General features: G+C 36.4%; 1 protein-coding gene and 2 long non-coding RNA genes across 4 annotated transcripts; 2 read left to right on the top strand and 1 right to left on the bottom strand.

Moving 5' to 3' along the window:
• Positions 1–1,935: 1,935 nt before the first annotated feature.
• LOC138137132 (odorant receptor 4-like) lies at positions 1,936–4,056 on the top strand. 2 transcript variants are annotated; one of them, XM_069056426.1, is made up of 5 exons: positions 1,936–2,708; positions 2,763–2,862; positions 2,911–3,012; positions 3,059–3,214; positions 3,264–4,056. In XM_069056426.1, the coding sequence occupies exons 1-5, from the start codon at positions 1,972–1,974 to the stop codon at positions 3,327–3,329; spliced, it is 1,161 nt and encodes a 386-aa protein (XP_068912527.1). In that variant the 5' UTR covers positions 1,936–1,971; the 3' UTR covers positions 3,330–4,056. The 2 variants fall into 2 exon arrangements, with proteins under 2 accessions (XP_068912527.1, XP_068912526.1); XM_069056425.1 differs by having other exon boundaries at positions 3,059–4,056.
• Positions 4,057–13,767: 9,711 nt separating this feature from the next.
• Positions 13,768–14,292, top strand: LOC138136606 (uncharacterized). Its single transcript, XR_011161356.1, has 2 exons — positions 13,768–13,969; positions 14,079–14,292. It is a non-coding gene; the product is annotated as an uncharacterized lncRNA (long non-coding RNA).
• Positions 14,230–16,311, bottom strand: LOC138136604 (uncharacterized). Its single transcript, XR_011161354.1, has 2 exons — positions 15,567–16,311; positions 14,230–14,409 (listed from the first exon to the last, which is right to left on the bottom strand). It is a non-coding gene; the product is annotated as an uncharacterized lncRNA (long non-coding RNA).
• Positions 16,312–17,257: the final 946 nt, after the last annotated feature.

The following is a 17,257-nucleotide window of genomic DNA, read 5'->3' as shown; positions in this document are numbered from 1 at the left end:
ATGATTGTCTCATCGCAGTAGGCGTTGGTGACGTAGTTGAATGTGCCGCAAGCTTTATAACATGAGTGAGACTAGTATCGCCGATAGGTAGCGCGTAATTTGTCAACATATTTATATTGATTCGCAGTTGTTGCAAATAATTATTTCTGAGAAATGTTGGTTTCTTCTAGAGCTTCACTCTAGATTGAGAGCTAAAGCCGAAGCTAGGAACCACATAATTATGTTGGATAGTAAACCAGAAACAAATTCATGCTGAATGACAGTCGATAAATATGTTATTTTAATATTTTCTTTTTATTTAACCAAGCGAATGACGTTTATGTCAAAATTTACGAAACTGCACAGCTAACTATGTTTTATGTTTTTTAAATGAAAAAAACAAATATCCACGTTAACTTTGCAAATGTATTGCGGGTTGCATTATCAATCGCAAAAGACATACTGATTCAACACGAAAAATTGAAAAAATTCCCACACACCAAAAATTTGTCGAATTTTGTCGACGCGTTTCATCCCACCAAGTTGGCATCATCAGGACGATGAAGAAACTAGTTATTAGTTAGTAAAATTGTCACCAAGTGATCCATTTGTGTTCAGTGAAACGGATTCAAATCCATGGACGACTTGATTACAAATTAATTTGATCGCTCGATACTATAGTTGTTACAAATCATTTTGGGATTGAAATATGAGATGTGCAATGCCATTGTCTTAAACTAACAATCCAAAAAAAGTGAGATTCATAATTTCAGCAAAGTGCCCTTTCGGAAACTAGTGCCTTGCATGCCTTATGAACGGACAGAGTCCAGAAATTCGTCACATTATAGTTTTACATTTTTTCTGCCGCTTTTTCACATTGACATATGTTTGTTTTGTCTCTGAGCTTCCTGAGTCGAAAGCAAAACTTTTTAAAAAATACCTACCTTAAAAATAGGCCGAAATACCTTGATATTTTAACTTAAAAAAAAAAAATACCTCAAAAACAGGACAGAATTCTTTAAATTTTATCTTTTATCCCGAACAGACCCATATACCTAGTAATAGTTTACTTGCTTATTTACGCGCAGGAAAATTGAATTTTCCGGATACATTTTCTTTGCAGTACTAACTGCAAAGACTTTACAAGACGCAAAATAATTTTTTTTTTGTAATTAATTTCATTCGAACAATATCAATATTTTATTGTCCTTGCTTTCAGTTCTTTGGGATATGAATGCGAGCAAACTCTCCTTCATTATTTATTCAAGTAAATTTATCGGAGTTTCACTGGATTGTATAATTAGTTTTTACATAAATTAATCCTTTAATTCAATTTAGGTAATTGTGTCAGAAAAAGGTTTTCACTAAGGTCAGTATCACGGATTTATCTTTACCGACCGTTTTTCTAAATTTTACCACAAATGGAAGAGGTCCCAAGAATATTCGCTAATCGTAATATTTTTTGTGACATGGGTAATAAACATATTACCATTTTATTTTACGATTGGACAATTTGCTAGTAAGAAATTTTGAAACAATTTAAAATAAAGGATAACTAATTGAATTAGAATTAGAAATCAATACTCAAAGAAATCTTAAAATTGTTGGACTAAGGGGCAGTTTATAGAAGAAGAATTAACTTAATTTCGCTTCTGCAAACTGGTCCTATTAATTTTACATTAATTAAATATATGATAAAGCAGGTAATAGCATTTGTCACGAAAGCAGTTAACCAGCTACTTGGCTAATAATAATTGCCACAATCTGCATACATAAGGCCATAAGGGTTGAATAATTTATGATGTTTGTTGATAGCTATGACGTTAAAGCAATAGACACTACACCTTCCTTGCAAGATCCTGCAGCCGTTGTTGTCAAGTAAGCTTTAATTTACTTCTTGAGAGAAAACCCACATATGTGATGATTTTTACAGGACTCTCTTTCACTGCACTGAAAAGTCAAAAGACCATTGTTTCATTCTCGTTGGGCAAGATGTCTCACCGCTGTAACTATCTGCGAGCTTTCAGACTCAACATGTTGATGCTCAAGCTAACCGGACAGTGGTGCTTCAAAACCGAATTTTTCTACAAACTGTACAAACACTTACTGAGCCTCGTCTTAGTTATGAACTACTTATCGATGGTTGGTAGTGCACTTCTCAACTTCCAGGACAAGGAAGTTTCCAAGAACCTCTATAACGTTCCCTCGATAACAACATCTGTTGTGAAGAACGTCATGTTTCGGAGGAACTTTGCCAAAGTCCGAGAGATGTTCATTCTCTTGAAGATGCAGCACGAAAAGGCGAGACTCGAAGACCAGCAAATTGTGAATCGAGAGATTGCATTCTCTGATGTTACCGTCAAGTCTTGCTTCTATCTTGTACTAGTGATGTCTTTTACCTTGTTCTTGGCACCACTGATGCAAGAAGAACCAACTCTACCTTTGATTATTTGGCTACCGTTTGATTACCGAGCTGGTAGTATTGTTTTTGGGGTGGTCTACTCTCTCGATTGTCTTTTATTCTTGTATTACTCCTACACAAATGTTGCTACAGATCTGTTCTTTTACATTTCCTCCATTCAGATTGGTGCTCAATGTGACATTGTCGACAACAGATTAAAAAAAGTCACCGAAATCGAAACCAAAATGTCAGAACATGGAGAAACACCTGACAACCAAATGCAAGAGATTTTGGTGGAGTGTGTTCGTTACTACAATACAATCCTAGAGTACCTCCGAGATTTTTTAATTTTTAAAAATTGTCTAAACGTGTTCGTTTTTAGTTACACCAAAATACTGACTGATTGCTACAAAGAAATTTTGATGGTTCAGTTTGTTTGTTCTTGCATCTCGATATGTGTAACGATGTATCAGTTGTCTCTGGTAAGTAGGCGAGCGTAACATTTTTGTGTTATTGTTTGGGATTTGCAGACCGAATCTGTCGGTGAGGCCTCGTATCTGTGTTTTTTTATGTCGGCTGCGATTTATGAAATTTTCCTCTACTGCTTCTTCGGCAACAGAATCCTGGAGAAGGTAAGTTTTGGACAGAGTTTTCCGAAAGTGTTAGTTTTGGTTTCAGAGTGGAACGTTGTTTTATGCGACCTTTGAATCAAAGTGGTACGACGCATCAGAACGATTTAAGAGAGATTTGTTTACTTTCATGGGCCACTTGCGGAATCCTATAGTGTTTTATGTGTGGAATATCTTTCCTCTGAATTTTGAAACTTTCAAAAAGGTACTTGCAGTTTTAAGGAGGACTCTTAGCGTTATGATTCGATTTTCAGATAATGCAAAAATCCTGGAGTTTTTTTGTAACTTTGAGGAACACTCACGATTTGCATACTCGCTGAGAAAAAATGATACCTTTTTTTTAAATTTTAGAATTAGGTTATTCATTGTAATGAATAATTAAATCCATTTGTTTGGCTTTCAATTTTTCATAAATAATAATTTAGAGAATCTTTAATCAAACGCATCCCACATTTTGCTAAAGCTAACGCGCGTTTTAACTGCAAAATATTTTTATCGTTGCTCTGATGAAAACAGCTTGGTGTAGAAACGCGTGTCAAGCTTTAGGAAAATGTGTGTTTGGTGTCAGGAAAATAATTATCAAATGTTACTGTAATGGATACCAATTGATGATTGTACTTTTTATTCATTTAAAATGTTTACTTTTACTTACTGTGTAGTATTTTATAAATACCAGCACTTACGATTTCATACTATTTTCGGCAGAACTTGCATTTTTCTAAATAATGGAACAAGTAATTTCGTATTCTGAATAAAGTGTATTTTTTTTTTTTTTGTTAAGTTTTTAAAAATTATTAATCTAGTTTGAAATGATTTCTTTATTATAGTTTACAATTTAATGCAATAATTGCAGATTTAGAGACTGACAAGTAGAGAACTAGGTACTTAACTGTCATTTGAAGATCAATACTGTGCAGAACAGATATAAATCTTAATTATTCATGACGCAGGCCTTGAAATTATATAGTCGATAATAATAGTAGTGCCATTTCTTAAAAAAACAATATAGTAATATTCATCCTGAAAATCTAGGAATTACGATGTCATGTCAGTTAAAATTGTATTTACATATTATTTATTATTACTAAGCCAGCGAAATATTTGTGGGAAACAAAGACAAATCCCTTTGTTTCAATTTCCCAAAAACTCCCAACATCCAGGCATAACGATAATATCTTAAAGTGATACATTCATTCTTATTTTTAATAAAAATCAACGTGTTATCAACATTTTTTTAAATTTATAATGCCGTTACAATCTAGTCAGAGACCAATAAGCAACTTCTTTCTGGTCTTAACATACTAACAAACTAAAAATCTTTCTATTTCTTCTGTCCATAGTTATTTCTGATGGCTAAGGCACTCTTTTTATGCACACTAAAGAATACTCTGCTTGGTCACTTTATCACACATTACACCATCTCTCTTCAGTCTTCTTCTCTGGTTTGAGTTATCCAAGAGCCTCGATGTTCTCATGTTGAAGAAGCCTTCCTTCATGATTTCTTGCATACTTTTGTATTTCTTCATCGACGTAGTCCATTCCAAGGTCCCTGTGAAGGTCTTCGTTACGGATGTACCAGGGTGAGTTCACGATGCCCCTTAGCACTTTGTTTTGAAATGTTTTGAATTATTTTAATATTGGTCTTTCTGGTACACCCCCATAGTTGTATACCGTATGTGGTACGTCCATACTGGTTTTATGATTTGCTCATAAAGGACAAGCTTACTATGTGTTGACAAAGTTGAGTTTCTTCTAGGAGCCAGTAGGTACATACATGTTTTTTACATCTGATACCCAGTTCTTTTTTTTTCTTTCTTTACGTAAGCTTTCTAGCCAAGCTTCGTGTCTAATGTTAAGCTAAGATATTTGGCCGTGGCATATGGCATATGGGACTTCCGGTCCGTTCATTTTTATTGGTGTATGTTGTATTTTTTCATTATCGCTCTTACCATAATCACTTGAACTGTGCGATGGGGCCCTGATACTCTTAATGAACATTTCGCTAAAACTTAAAACGGTGAGTTTTTCCTAAATAGGGAAGCGTTTAGCTTTATGCCCCATGAGCATTAAAATTCTCTTTTGCATTCCACGATATATTTGAAATGTAGGAGCCCAACGCCTTAAAGTACTTAGATCAGGGAGTGGATAGTTGCATTTGCCTCTTGAATAGCGATACGCTTTTGGGCTAACACTTCGCAGTGAAATTGCAGATGCTACATCCTCTGTTAGTTTTACTTAATTTATATATTGGGCCTTTATTTTTTGAAGTTTCTTTTTCCACACTTCAAGTCTTCTTTTAAAAATATCTTTCGACAACTTTATTCTTCTTTCGTATTATTTGTCTTTGCAGGAACTACTGATGTATTCTTCTTTTCATAACGGCGTTACATCGCTTTCAATTTTCCTTGCAGCATATTTTCTGGAAACGGAAAATAAATTTCTTGTGGATTTCGTTACAACTTTCTTTTCTGTATGTCCAGTTTTATCTGATGTTAGTTCCTTAAATGGTTGTTCACTAACATTAATGGAACCTTCTTTTGTGGGAACACACAAGCCAGATATTCTTCTTTGATTTTTTGGCCCATACAGCAAGAGCTTATGTTGCAGCCACTTATATTCGAATGCTTCACCAAAATGTTTTGAACATATTCATGCTATATAGAAGAGAATAGAAAACAAAAATTTGTGTCTAATTTTCATAAAGATATGCATAGTTGTATTAAATGAAAAAATAAAAATAAATGTTACCATTTGGTGTATTTATTGGATCTTTCCTGCAGCAGAAATCTATCAATTTCTGACATAAATCTGGATCTTTAGGAAAGCGATAAAAGCTTACGTTTTTCGTTTTCTTTTGATTATTCTTACAGCCTGACACAGCATGATAGGCCATCGTTGAATATACTCTACATTCCACAAAACTAATTTGAAGGCGGAAGGGCCCGGGGCAGTGAAGGCCCTTTAAATTAAAGAATATCTTTTAGCAATATTATTTGACCACTGAAGAAAAGATACTCGATAGTATAGAATATATTTAAATATCGGGTGTTTTTTTTTAAATTTCACCTCAAAGTTGGTGTTGAAGAGTCGATTGTGAGGTTAGCTTTAAAGAGCTGATCCGTGATCTGTAATCCATGGTGGGTTCACAATCGACTGATAACGGCCCGTTTCCTGTCGAGGTCACGTTATCTCCTCGGCCAGTGGTAAAAAAAGGAAAAGAGACGAATTTACCACTTTTCTTCAATCGCTAAGGAAGGCCGGACAGCTGCCCCTGCTCACCGCTGTCGAATCGCTACGTCTCTATTACCACCGAGGCGATGATCCACTCCACGATGCCGAGGGTATTGGAAATACATATACGATCCCCAACCCTTCGGATGGAGAAGACGAGAAAGGAAACAGAAACGGGGGCCGACCTTGATACTATTACGGTCGTCGAGGTGGTACCAGGTAGAAGTCGCACCCTCCCTGACCTGACCTTTATAATGTCAGAAGAGCCCTCCCAGACCACCACCACTTTGACGGAATTCCTCGTCGAAACGATCCGTCAAGGAAGATCTCTCGATCGAAAAGTCATCGATCTCGCCGAAGCGGGCCTGAAATTACAGACCGAGACCTGCTTCAGTACATTGAAGATTGGGTAAATAGAGTCATCCTCAAGGGAGGCAAAAGAGGAAAGGGAAAGGTCACGGCTGCTCCGCTAAAAACTACGCCCAGGAGAACACGGGCCGGGGTCTTAGGGCAGCCGTCTACAAAAAAGCTCAGGGCCTGTCCTCTAAGAATAGAAGAAAACTCTCGCTGAAAGGGTCCGGACAGGAAGGGAAGCAGCTGGCCTGTATGGCTTTTGCCGACGACCTGGTCCTACTCTCAGACAATGAACTCCACATCACCCCCATGAGCGGAGGGTGGACAGCACTTCCCACACCCGTCAGCTGTGTCGTCTATTCACGCCGACCGGATCCATAGGCACGACGAGATTGTGAAGAGAGTTGCCAACCATTGCAAGACCAAGGGATGGAAAGTGGAGACCGCGTCCGCCACCAGAACGAGGAATTCTTCATTCCGGATCTTGTTGTGCAAAAGGGTGACCAAAACATTGTCGTGGCGGATGTACAGGTCAGCTGGCTGCGGGTCGACAGAGATCAAGAGGAAGAAAAATACGGCAGGGAGAAGTTCATCCAAGCGGCGACGAAGAATTGGCCAGGAATGGGGTTCGAATTTGCCTCGATCATCCTCGGGGCCAGAGGAATTTGGCCGAGGGTAAATAACACTCTGAAAACCTCCTCCAGATTAATCTAAAACCTAAGAGCAGCTGCGTCCATTCCACCCTCAAGTGGGGATCGACCATCCACTGGAATTTCATGGCAGGTGTGTAGAAGAAGAGTGGACGCTCACCCTCAACGGGAACCACCGGAGACCTCAGGGGGGTCGAAAAGTACCATTTTCCCGTAGACAACAGCCAGAAATGTTTGCGAATGCGGAACACGACGCGCCGGAAATTTTTTGCGAGACAAAGCTTGTGCCGTCTGCAACACCATCTGCACTTCCATAACAAAGTACCATAATAATGATTAATGACACACTGAGACACAGAATTCCAAGCAAACAATAGCCGAAGGTCGCACTGAAAACAACTAATCTGGATGCGGTACTGGCAAAACATTTTGGAGGTTTTTTGCGTTGCACTCGATAACTTTTTAAATCTTATTATTCGTCCTAACGTGCTTGAAATGTACATGGCTTTTCCGCTCTTATGCGGATCTACTGCGCAAAACTGAATCCACGTGATTTTTACAATTGGTCTAAAGATTCTGGGGTTTTAAGATTGTGTCGTATTTTGAATTCACGCTGTAGGTATATTCATCGCATTCTTTTTTGGTCATGTTCGCAACTTCGGGTAATACTGTTATTAATGTCGTCATCCTGTAATATCAAACAATTTTGAATCGCTGTGTATACAGTTCATTATAAATATATAATGTACAAGTGATGAATATTTTATGCAGACCGCATATATTATGCTTCCTTGGCCTGACTCAAGTGATTAAAACCTAGAACTATACACAAGTTAAAATTGTGACGTTTCAACTTCAAGAACAACTACGCAGAAGTCTTGAAGAAAAAAATATGTTTTCTTGTTAACAGACGCATCGCATCGTTCCCAGTTAAATATGTTTGAACAAGTAAATATTTTTGCAGCTTTCCACCTCACAATTACGGAGTTAACAATGTTGGGACTGTGGAACCGTGATGGCAGTTTCGTTTACAAAATATATGCAAGGATGATATCAGGTGGTCTAATAACAGCCTCTCTTTCAATGATAGTTTGTCTGATTGTTCGCTTTGGAGAAGAGGATGTTATGAACAGCTTGTATTATTTACCTGGTCTGCTATGTGCACCCATAAAAAATATTTGTTTCCGCAAGAATTTGCACAAAATCGGACACTTGATGGACCTGATGCAAAAGAAATACACTCCTATGAGGAGCGACGCACACAAGGTGATTGTCAATGAATCTATTGCATATTCGACATTGCTTTTTAAAATCTGTGTGTTGTTGATGACGGTGAGTTCTATCAATTTTATCACTTCACCGTTGTGGAAAGAGACGAAAGGCCTCCCGCTGATTGTTTGGGTACCTTTTGACTATGAAGCTCCGAGTGTTTACATAAAGATGTATATTTTTATCGCTGTTGTATTTGTGTATAATTTTTTTACACATTTTGGCGTTGATTTATTTTTTTACACTGCTATGGTACAAGTAGATACTCAGTGTGACATACTTGGTGACACTCTCAGAAATATCGACGACATTTCTGAAGAAGATGATCGCGAAGAGCTCGGACAAGACAAGAAGATGCACAAGATTCTAATAGAGTCTGTACGTCACTACAATGTTATTATAAAGTGAGTCCCAAATTTTGATAATTTAAAACTTTCCTCTTGATTTCAGAATCTCGAGTCTTATTGCCGACTGTTACAAAGAGATTTTTATGATTCAGTTCATTTATTCAGTTCTCTCTTTGTGTATGATATTGTATGAGATGTCCATGGTAACACTTCAAAACAATAATTTCTTCCCTCACTTTTTTGTTACCGTAGGCTGAGAGTATGTTAACTCCACGATTTTTCCAAATAGCCTCTTATCAAGTCAACATAACGGTGGAAATATTTTTGTTTTGTTACTTTTGCCAGAGGGTCATAAATAAGGTAACACTCACTCCTTTTCTACGACTGTCACGTTTATCCTTTTCAGGGTGAAACATTGTATTATGCCACTTTTGAATCGAATTGGTACAATGCTTCTAAAGAATTTAAGCAAGACTTATTTATTTTTATGAACCAGTTGAAGCAACCTATAATCATTTACGCTTGGAATATCTTCCCCATTAACTATGAAACATTCAAAGGTGTAAGTATAGTGAATTAATAACTCCGAATCGATATCAACAGGATTTTTAGATAATGCAAAAATCGTGGAGTTTCTTTATGGCTTTGAAAAATATGAACGACATGTCTGAGTAAAATCTATATTCTTATCTAGATGATTTCATTAGATACTAGTTTAGCTTGAGATCTTATTCTTAATAACTGTTTCGCTAAACACCATAGCTGTCAGATTGTTGTTGCAACTACCACTTATGTTGAGAATTACGAACCAAACTTTATGAAATCTTTCACGCGCTGATACACCAAATGTCTTTGATGACTATTTCGAAAAATAAAATTATCTGATTGTTTTCTAGTATCTTGCATATGGCAGGAATAGTGAAGCAAGTATGTTTCTCCCCAAATTTTTTTATGCATGTATGTTTTGGAACTTGCATCATGACTAATATTTATTTCTCTTACATTTTTTTTCCTGTTTTAACATAGATTCATTTTTATAAAAAGAATAGTTAGTTAAATAAAGGCTCATGAAGTTAAGGTGATTTTCTTTGTATTTTTTCAAATTTAGGCCTAAAGGCAACAACATTAAATATCGTTAACTATTGAAAAATTCAAAATAAGCTTTAATAATGCGACATAACTTCACTCATTTTGTTTTAATTTGATATCTCACTGTTACTGAACGTAACCTGCAACCAGAGTCTCTATTCAATAATAATAACAACAAAATGTTGAAATAAGTTTCTCGTAACTTTATCCAGTGATTTTTGCCTTAGTTTCTTCCTACTTTCCCAGATCTGTTGTCGTCTCCTGGTCAAAATGCACCAACCCGTGAACCACCCACAAGGTCTGAAGCACATCATTTCTTTACTCAAGTGTATCAGCAAGTGGTGCTACCCCCATGAACACATCTACAAAATATACAAGTATACTGTCGCTTCTGTCCTCATCTCGATCTTCATTCTCTTCATTTTTTACACTTTTCTGAATCTGAAGTGGCCAAGATCTTCTACTACATACCATTCATGACCATCGTGCCTGTAAGACACGTATTATTTCCCACAAATGTTCCCAAGATTCTGAAATTGATGTATATTTTGGAATCGCAGCACGACCAAATCGGACGACAAGAACAGAAAGAAATTGTAAATAAGTCAACTTTGCCACCAAGAAATTTTCTCAAATAATATATCGTTCTCTTCTTGTTTGCTATCATCGGAGTTATAGGGAATTCTTTAATCAGCCATGAGAAGAGTTTACCTATCCTCGTTTGGCTGCCTTTGGACTACCACCAACAACAGACATTTGAAAAAATTTCTGCTTCTGATAGTCGTGTTGTAAAAGCTGTAAACGATGAAAGTAGTGGAATGCACAGAATCCTAGTGGAGTGTATAAATCAACAAGAAGGTTACTCATGAGTAAGAAGAATGTTGACACTCCCAACTTCTTCAAATTTACTCTTTTTCAACTTCACTCAAATATTCGTTGAGTGCTACAAAGAAATCTTGATGGTTCAGTTCGCTTGTTCTTTTTTGTCCATAATTTTGACCATGCACCAGTTGGTAAATAAAAGATGTCATATTTCAAGTCACTAGTTGTTTTCTTTTAGGCGGAAGTAATGAGTAGCGACTTTTCCGAGTAATATTTTTCCAGATGGCTGCCACAGGAGAGATTTTTCTCTATTGTTATTTTGGCAACAGAACCATCGACAAAGTAGGACTCGGAAGGTTGTCGAAGATACAATAAAATTTTTGATTTTAGAGTGAATTACTATACAGGGTTGCGATTATGTACGGAACCGGCTCCATCCTGCTAAAATGATTTACGCTAGAAACCTGAAATTTTAAATGCACTTAGGAGTCATTAAAAGCTACTTTTCAAATGTTTTAAAATATTTTTTTATCCATAAGTTTTCAAACTACAAAGCCAACTTGATTTTTTTAAATGGGAGCAAGGGTTAAATGGGGCATCCTTAAAAAGCTTATTTTTTTAGAATGAAATGATACAATAGGTTTGGTGATTTTTTCGACAGATTTTTTCTTGTGTATTGTCAATGGAATCAATCAGGGCCGTGCTCCGTAAACATTCACCAATCGCGGAGGAGACACGTTTTGGTCGATTAGAGGTGCGAACCTCGTGTGTCGCCGACAGTTCGCGCGTTGTAATTCAGGTAGTATGATCTTACCAACAAGTAGTAGCTAGCAGGTATGTTATTTCGTTTTGTTATTCCGATAAGTTCGGCAGGGTCGCAACTGAGTTCCTCCACGCGGTCAAATTTTTGCAAGTCTCTACCTTTTTTATCCTTATCGGCAAACGAATTCCTCCAAGTACCTGTAATTGGATTAGAGACCGGCAGCGGCGGTCCATTCGGACTGGCCATTAGCCACCAGTTAAAATTCAGGAAAATGTTTAATTTTTTCCAAGATTTTGAATAAGGGTACCCCTACCTACCCCACTGAAAATTAAGGGTAAATATACAACACTTAGTATCAATTTTTCTGGTGACAAGTTAACATTCTGTCTCTGCGTACAATGAATGATCACAAAGTTATTTACAGTGAAAAAGGAAAACCCCTTTATTGGTTATTAATTTTGCAATTTTTTTTTAAAGCTAGTGTGATGAAAGATGGAAAAACACGCTAGGTATATGAAAGCAGTTTCCTATTATAATAAAATTTAATTAATAAAGAGCTTATATTAATAACATAATTAAAAAATTTAATTTGTATATTCAATAAACATATTTGAACATTTTGTGTACTTGCTTTGCCCTGTCATTTTCGTGTAATTAGCCCGTCCCTGATAATTCATTTGCGCCGGTTCGGAAGAAGTAAAAATAAAGCACGTGGGGAGATTCTCGGGGTCCATTTTAATTTTGGGTGTTAGGAAAGGGGAAACTTTTAACCGATCGTGGTTGCGTCGGTCATGGAAAACAGGGAAACGAGCGTCCATTTCTGGAATGGCCATCCACCATTTGCCACAAGGAAAACCGGGGCACTGGTTTAGCCGAAGTTAGAGGTGTCGATGCGGGGGCAGTTATCCACGTTGCGATGTAAAACGGGAGCCTTGCAAAGGAGCCGTACGTGGGGGGGGGGCGCTGCAGTCACTCCTGTGATCCTGTGATCCTGTGATCCTGGTCGCAGAGTTTCTCGACCGCCCACGGTGGAAGGCCTCTGTTTCATCAGCTGTGGGCACTACAGTGGCGATTCGGAGGACACAAGTCGAGGGCACTGCACCCATAACGAGTTAGGTGTCGCAGAGACTTGGACGACCCGACGTCGCTAGGGTAGAAATTAGGAGACTGGGGGGCGAGAACTAGGTTAACTCCGCGATCGTAGGCCGCGTGCTATCTTGAAGAGCTGAGAGTCCGAGTTGCGTAACATTCAATTAGGGAATTAGAGTGTTTGTCATTGTAATCTAGTCATGTTGAGCAATCTTATGTAACATGTTGTGTAACTTTAAACATGGAAAAGATTATGGTGTGCCATCGTTTGTGAATGATTTTTGGGGGTTTTACTCATCCCATTTACAGTGTCTATTCGTAATAACGTAACTATCACTTGTTTCACGGTGCCGCTTTGTTCTTGTATTTCGAGTTCAGGTTCAGAGGAACCGTTGTTATTTTATTTGTTGTATAGTTTCGTTCCGACAAAACAAACAAAAAGAAAAGGAACTTATTTTTTCTACACTCCTGCAGAGGTAGATAGACAAATTTATTGTGTTATTATGTATTTGTCTTGTTATGTCATGTAAAGTCGCACCGCTGAATATTTTATGTACCATGTGATCAGGTGTGATATCAATCAGCACTGCAGATGAAAACGAGAATAAATACAGGCGTCCTCCCACCGATTTATGCATTTTTATTTCGAAGTTTGTCCATCCTGCAGGTCCGCCATTTGCATCCCGAGCTAGTCTGCCGCCATTTTGTTCAAAATACACAACGTAGGGGTCCTACCGCTTCGATGAAGATCACGACATGGCCAATTTGTTCAATTACACGGGTTTAGTTTGAAATTTGAAATGTTTGGATTTTGGCGGAAGACTGGCGATACCTGGGTTTATTACAAACCTTTTTTCCAAAATCTTCATGATGACGAACTTCTACATGGATACTTCCAACAGGACAATGCATCAGCCTCCAAGACAAGGGACACTATGGCTCGAATTCACTAGTTTTATGATGATCGAGTAATTCAATTTCCGCCTCGAAGCCCGGACCTGACAATTCAAGATTTTTTCACTTTCCCATATCTCAAAAACACCACAGGACTTTTTGAATCTGATCAGCATTCTGATGCTCTCTTTAAAGTTTGGCAGGACATTTACCGAACACCTGTATAGTTCGTTATAAATATACAGGGTTATTATAAATGTTTGTAGTCAACGAGCCCATGAAAACAAATGATTTTTTTTATTTTGCCGTTCCATAGTTCAATACGAAAATGATACGAAGTAGATTATTATTCTTGACATTAGCAGGTTATGTTTACCTTCAAAAAATTCTTTGAATTATTAACCACAACAGTGAAGATTCGTTTAAAGAGATTGTTCCAACGTTTTAATACCGTGAGTAACAGTGACTAAAATCCATCAAGACGGGATTTGTTATCAAAGTGAACTTTAAAGTTCATATGGCTCAATCCATCTCATACGGATTTAATTTTCTTTATTTCAGTTTTGTAAACTTATCCACTGGTGTTCAACCACAGGTGTGTAGAACTGAATTGTTGCTGCTAAATTATTCAATGGGTACTGAATCATTTTTGTTTTAAAAGTTTCGAGGAAACAATGTTAAGTACCACAAGATGGAAAATGAGACAATTAAATCATTGTAAATAGACATTTTATTTATGTGTTATATGGCAACAAATTAAAGCTATTTAACTGTCCAGCAAGGTTTTATTGTTGTTGATGTGCATTAAATGATTTCCAATGTTATAATGTGCAGGGGCAGGGTACACAAGATGGGCGACGTCAGATAGGTTCCGTGCATGCGTTGATCCAATCTGGAATAGTCAGCAACAAATATGGAAGAGGAGGTATACTTATTAGTAGTGATGGATAAATGACCGGTCATTTATTTTTGGTCAAAGTTGATCGGTCCTTGATCGGTCAATTACCAGTCAATCAGTGCGATTCTGTTTCCAAATAGTTATAATATCGATCGTTACATTGAAAATTGGTTGTTTTAAATATTTTTTTAAAAATTAGAAAATCACTTCCGAATCAAAATTTAAAAAAATCAAGTTAATTTAGCAAATATATACTTGTAGAGATCATCAACTTGCTTTAAGAAATCAGCAAGCTCTTTAAAAATCATTTTAAAAAATCGATCGTTAAAATAACGATCGCTAAATCATAACAATCTGTAAATGGAATCGCACAGATTATTGGTCAAAATGTAGGAACTAGTTAAACATCACAAAATGATTCTTTTAATGTCAAGGATTGTTTTAATACCAAATAATGGTTCTTAATTCCATTTTTTATAAGATTTATTGATCTATAAATTATTGTTCTAAAATTGTGTAAGTGAGGTTAAGTTTGAATTGTTTGAAGTTATACATTGTTTTTTCTTTACATATTTGCTTGAATTTGAACTTTTTGTTAATTTAAAACGCTTTAAAACTTTCAACACAACTGTGTGTGTGTATTTTCAGTTTTTTAGTTTCTTTTAAAATATGTACTTAAACATTCGTTTAGAATTTAAAAAAGTAGGTAAGTATTTTATGAAAATAAAAATATATTGTATGTCATGTTAAGAAGACATAAAAACGATTGAAAAACAAAAACCACTTCTTCCTAATAGATAAAAAGCTTAATAATCGTTTTCCACAATGATCTTTATTAAAGTTTTAGATGTTTCTTTGTCATAATTTACTTATTTACTGTCATAATCCATTTCTTCATTGTCAGCAGCTACGTAAATGAAATCAGACAATCCAACATAACCTCATCTCATCAGTCAAACAGTCATCATATCCTATAATCTTCAACATTATAAGAGGGAAATTTAAATTTTAAAAATGACTGGTCAAATTCGTCAAGTCATTGACAATTATTGACCGGTCAAATGGGTCATTGACTAGGTCAATTACCGGATCTTACAACACTACTTATTAGTTCTAACGTCTCCCTGACTACAATCAGGTTATGAACTTACAGCAGGACCATGCCTTGTCTGAAAATAATGACAAATCCAAAGTTCTGTTATCATTCATGTTCTTTAAAAACCAGCTGCAATATGCAGCACGACGTGGATAATCTGCTGGTTTCAGTTCTTGAAACAATGACATTTTATAAGGGTGCAAATTTAATCTTTTCTTCACAATTTTCTGACATGTGCTCAGTGCTACACCTGACTGTGCAATGATGTTCTAGAATTTTGTTCCATTCTCTCTCTCAAAACTTCATCAACTTGAAGGTTTCTCGATGACTTTTCCTTTGAAACATCTCTAGTTTTGTCTATTCACAATCCATCGAATGTGGGTCATTAAAGATTGTTCCTCTATCTCTAAATTAGGAAACTTTGCGAGATATTGATCCTTACATGATTGCATTCTGTTTTCATCTCGTACACCATTTTAATAAAATGAAATAATAATGAAAGTAGTCTGTTCCACGGTGTACCCCATTGCAATCCTAAAAAAAATGTGTTTAGGAGAAACTGATAATTAGAAGAGAGAATTTGGAAGAGAACAGTTAACCTGAAAATAAATTTACTTGAAACTTACAGAATTTTACTAACCTAACCTTGATCACTGTTGTATACTCATCGTCGTCTGCTATGATCGTCTGTGGTCCTAACACTCTTAACTTTTACTAAAGACTTATTTTGATTCGAAGGAATAAAATGCGGTAATCAGTGATTGAATGATTTGACATTGACAGTGACTTTTACAGTTTCAGTTGGTCAGAAGCTCACTCATGCCAATATTCCACTAGATACAGTGCAGAATCGAAACAAGGCGGCACAAATTCATGGCCTACTTGGACTACAAACATTTATAATAACCCTGTATAATGTATAAGTGATGCATATTTTATGCAGACCGTAGGTATATATTATGCGTCCTCAATCTTGCTCTAGTTATTAAATCCTAAAACTATACACAAGTTAAAATTGTGACATTTCAACTACAAGACTTCTTCGTATTGTTCAATTTAAAAATTGATTTTTTTTTCTTGTTAACAGACGCATCGCATCGTTCCTAGTTAAATATGTTTGAGCAAGTAAATATTTTTCCAGCTTTCCACCTAATAATTACCGAGTTAACAATAATGGGATTGTGGTACCGTGATGGCAGTTACGTTTACAAGATATATGCAAGGATGATATCAGGTGGTCTAATAACAGCTTCTCTTTCAATGATAGTTTGTGTAATTGTTCGCTTTGGAGAAGAGGATGTTATGAACAGCTTGTATTATTTACCTGGTCTGCTATGTGGACCCATAAAACATATTTGATGGACCTGACGCCAGAGAAATACAGTACTGTGAGCCGCGCCGCACAGATAGTGATTGCCGATGAATCTATTGTATTTTCTAAATCGATTTTTAAAATTTGTGCCTTCTTGATGACGGTGAGTTCTGTCAATTTTATCACTTCACCGTTGTGGAGAGAGATAAAAGATCTCCCGCTGATTGTTTGGGTACCTTTTGACTATGAAGCTTTGTGTGCTTGAAGTGTTTTCCTAAAGATGTATGTTTGTATCGCCATTATATTTGTGTATAATTTTTTTACACATTTTGGTGTTGATATATTTTTTTACACTGCTATGGTACAAGTCGACACTCAGTGTGACTTACTAAGTGACACTCTCAGAAATATCGACGACATTTCCGAAGAATATG

The sequence above is a fragment of the Tenebrio molitor genome, chromosome 8 (genome assembly GCF_963966145.1).
Source record: "Tenebrio molitor chromosome 8, icTenMoli1.1, whole genome shotgun sequence".
NCBI lineage: Eukaryota > Metazoa > Arthropoda > Insecta > Coleoptera > Tenebrionidae > Tenebrio > Tenebrio molitor.
Note: the sequence above shows the minus strand (reverse complement) of the source record. Positions and strands in the feature narration are given on the sequence as shown.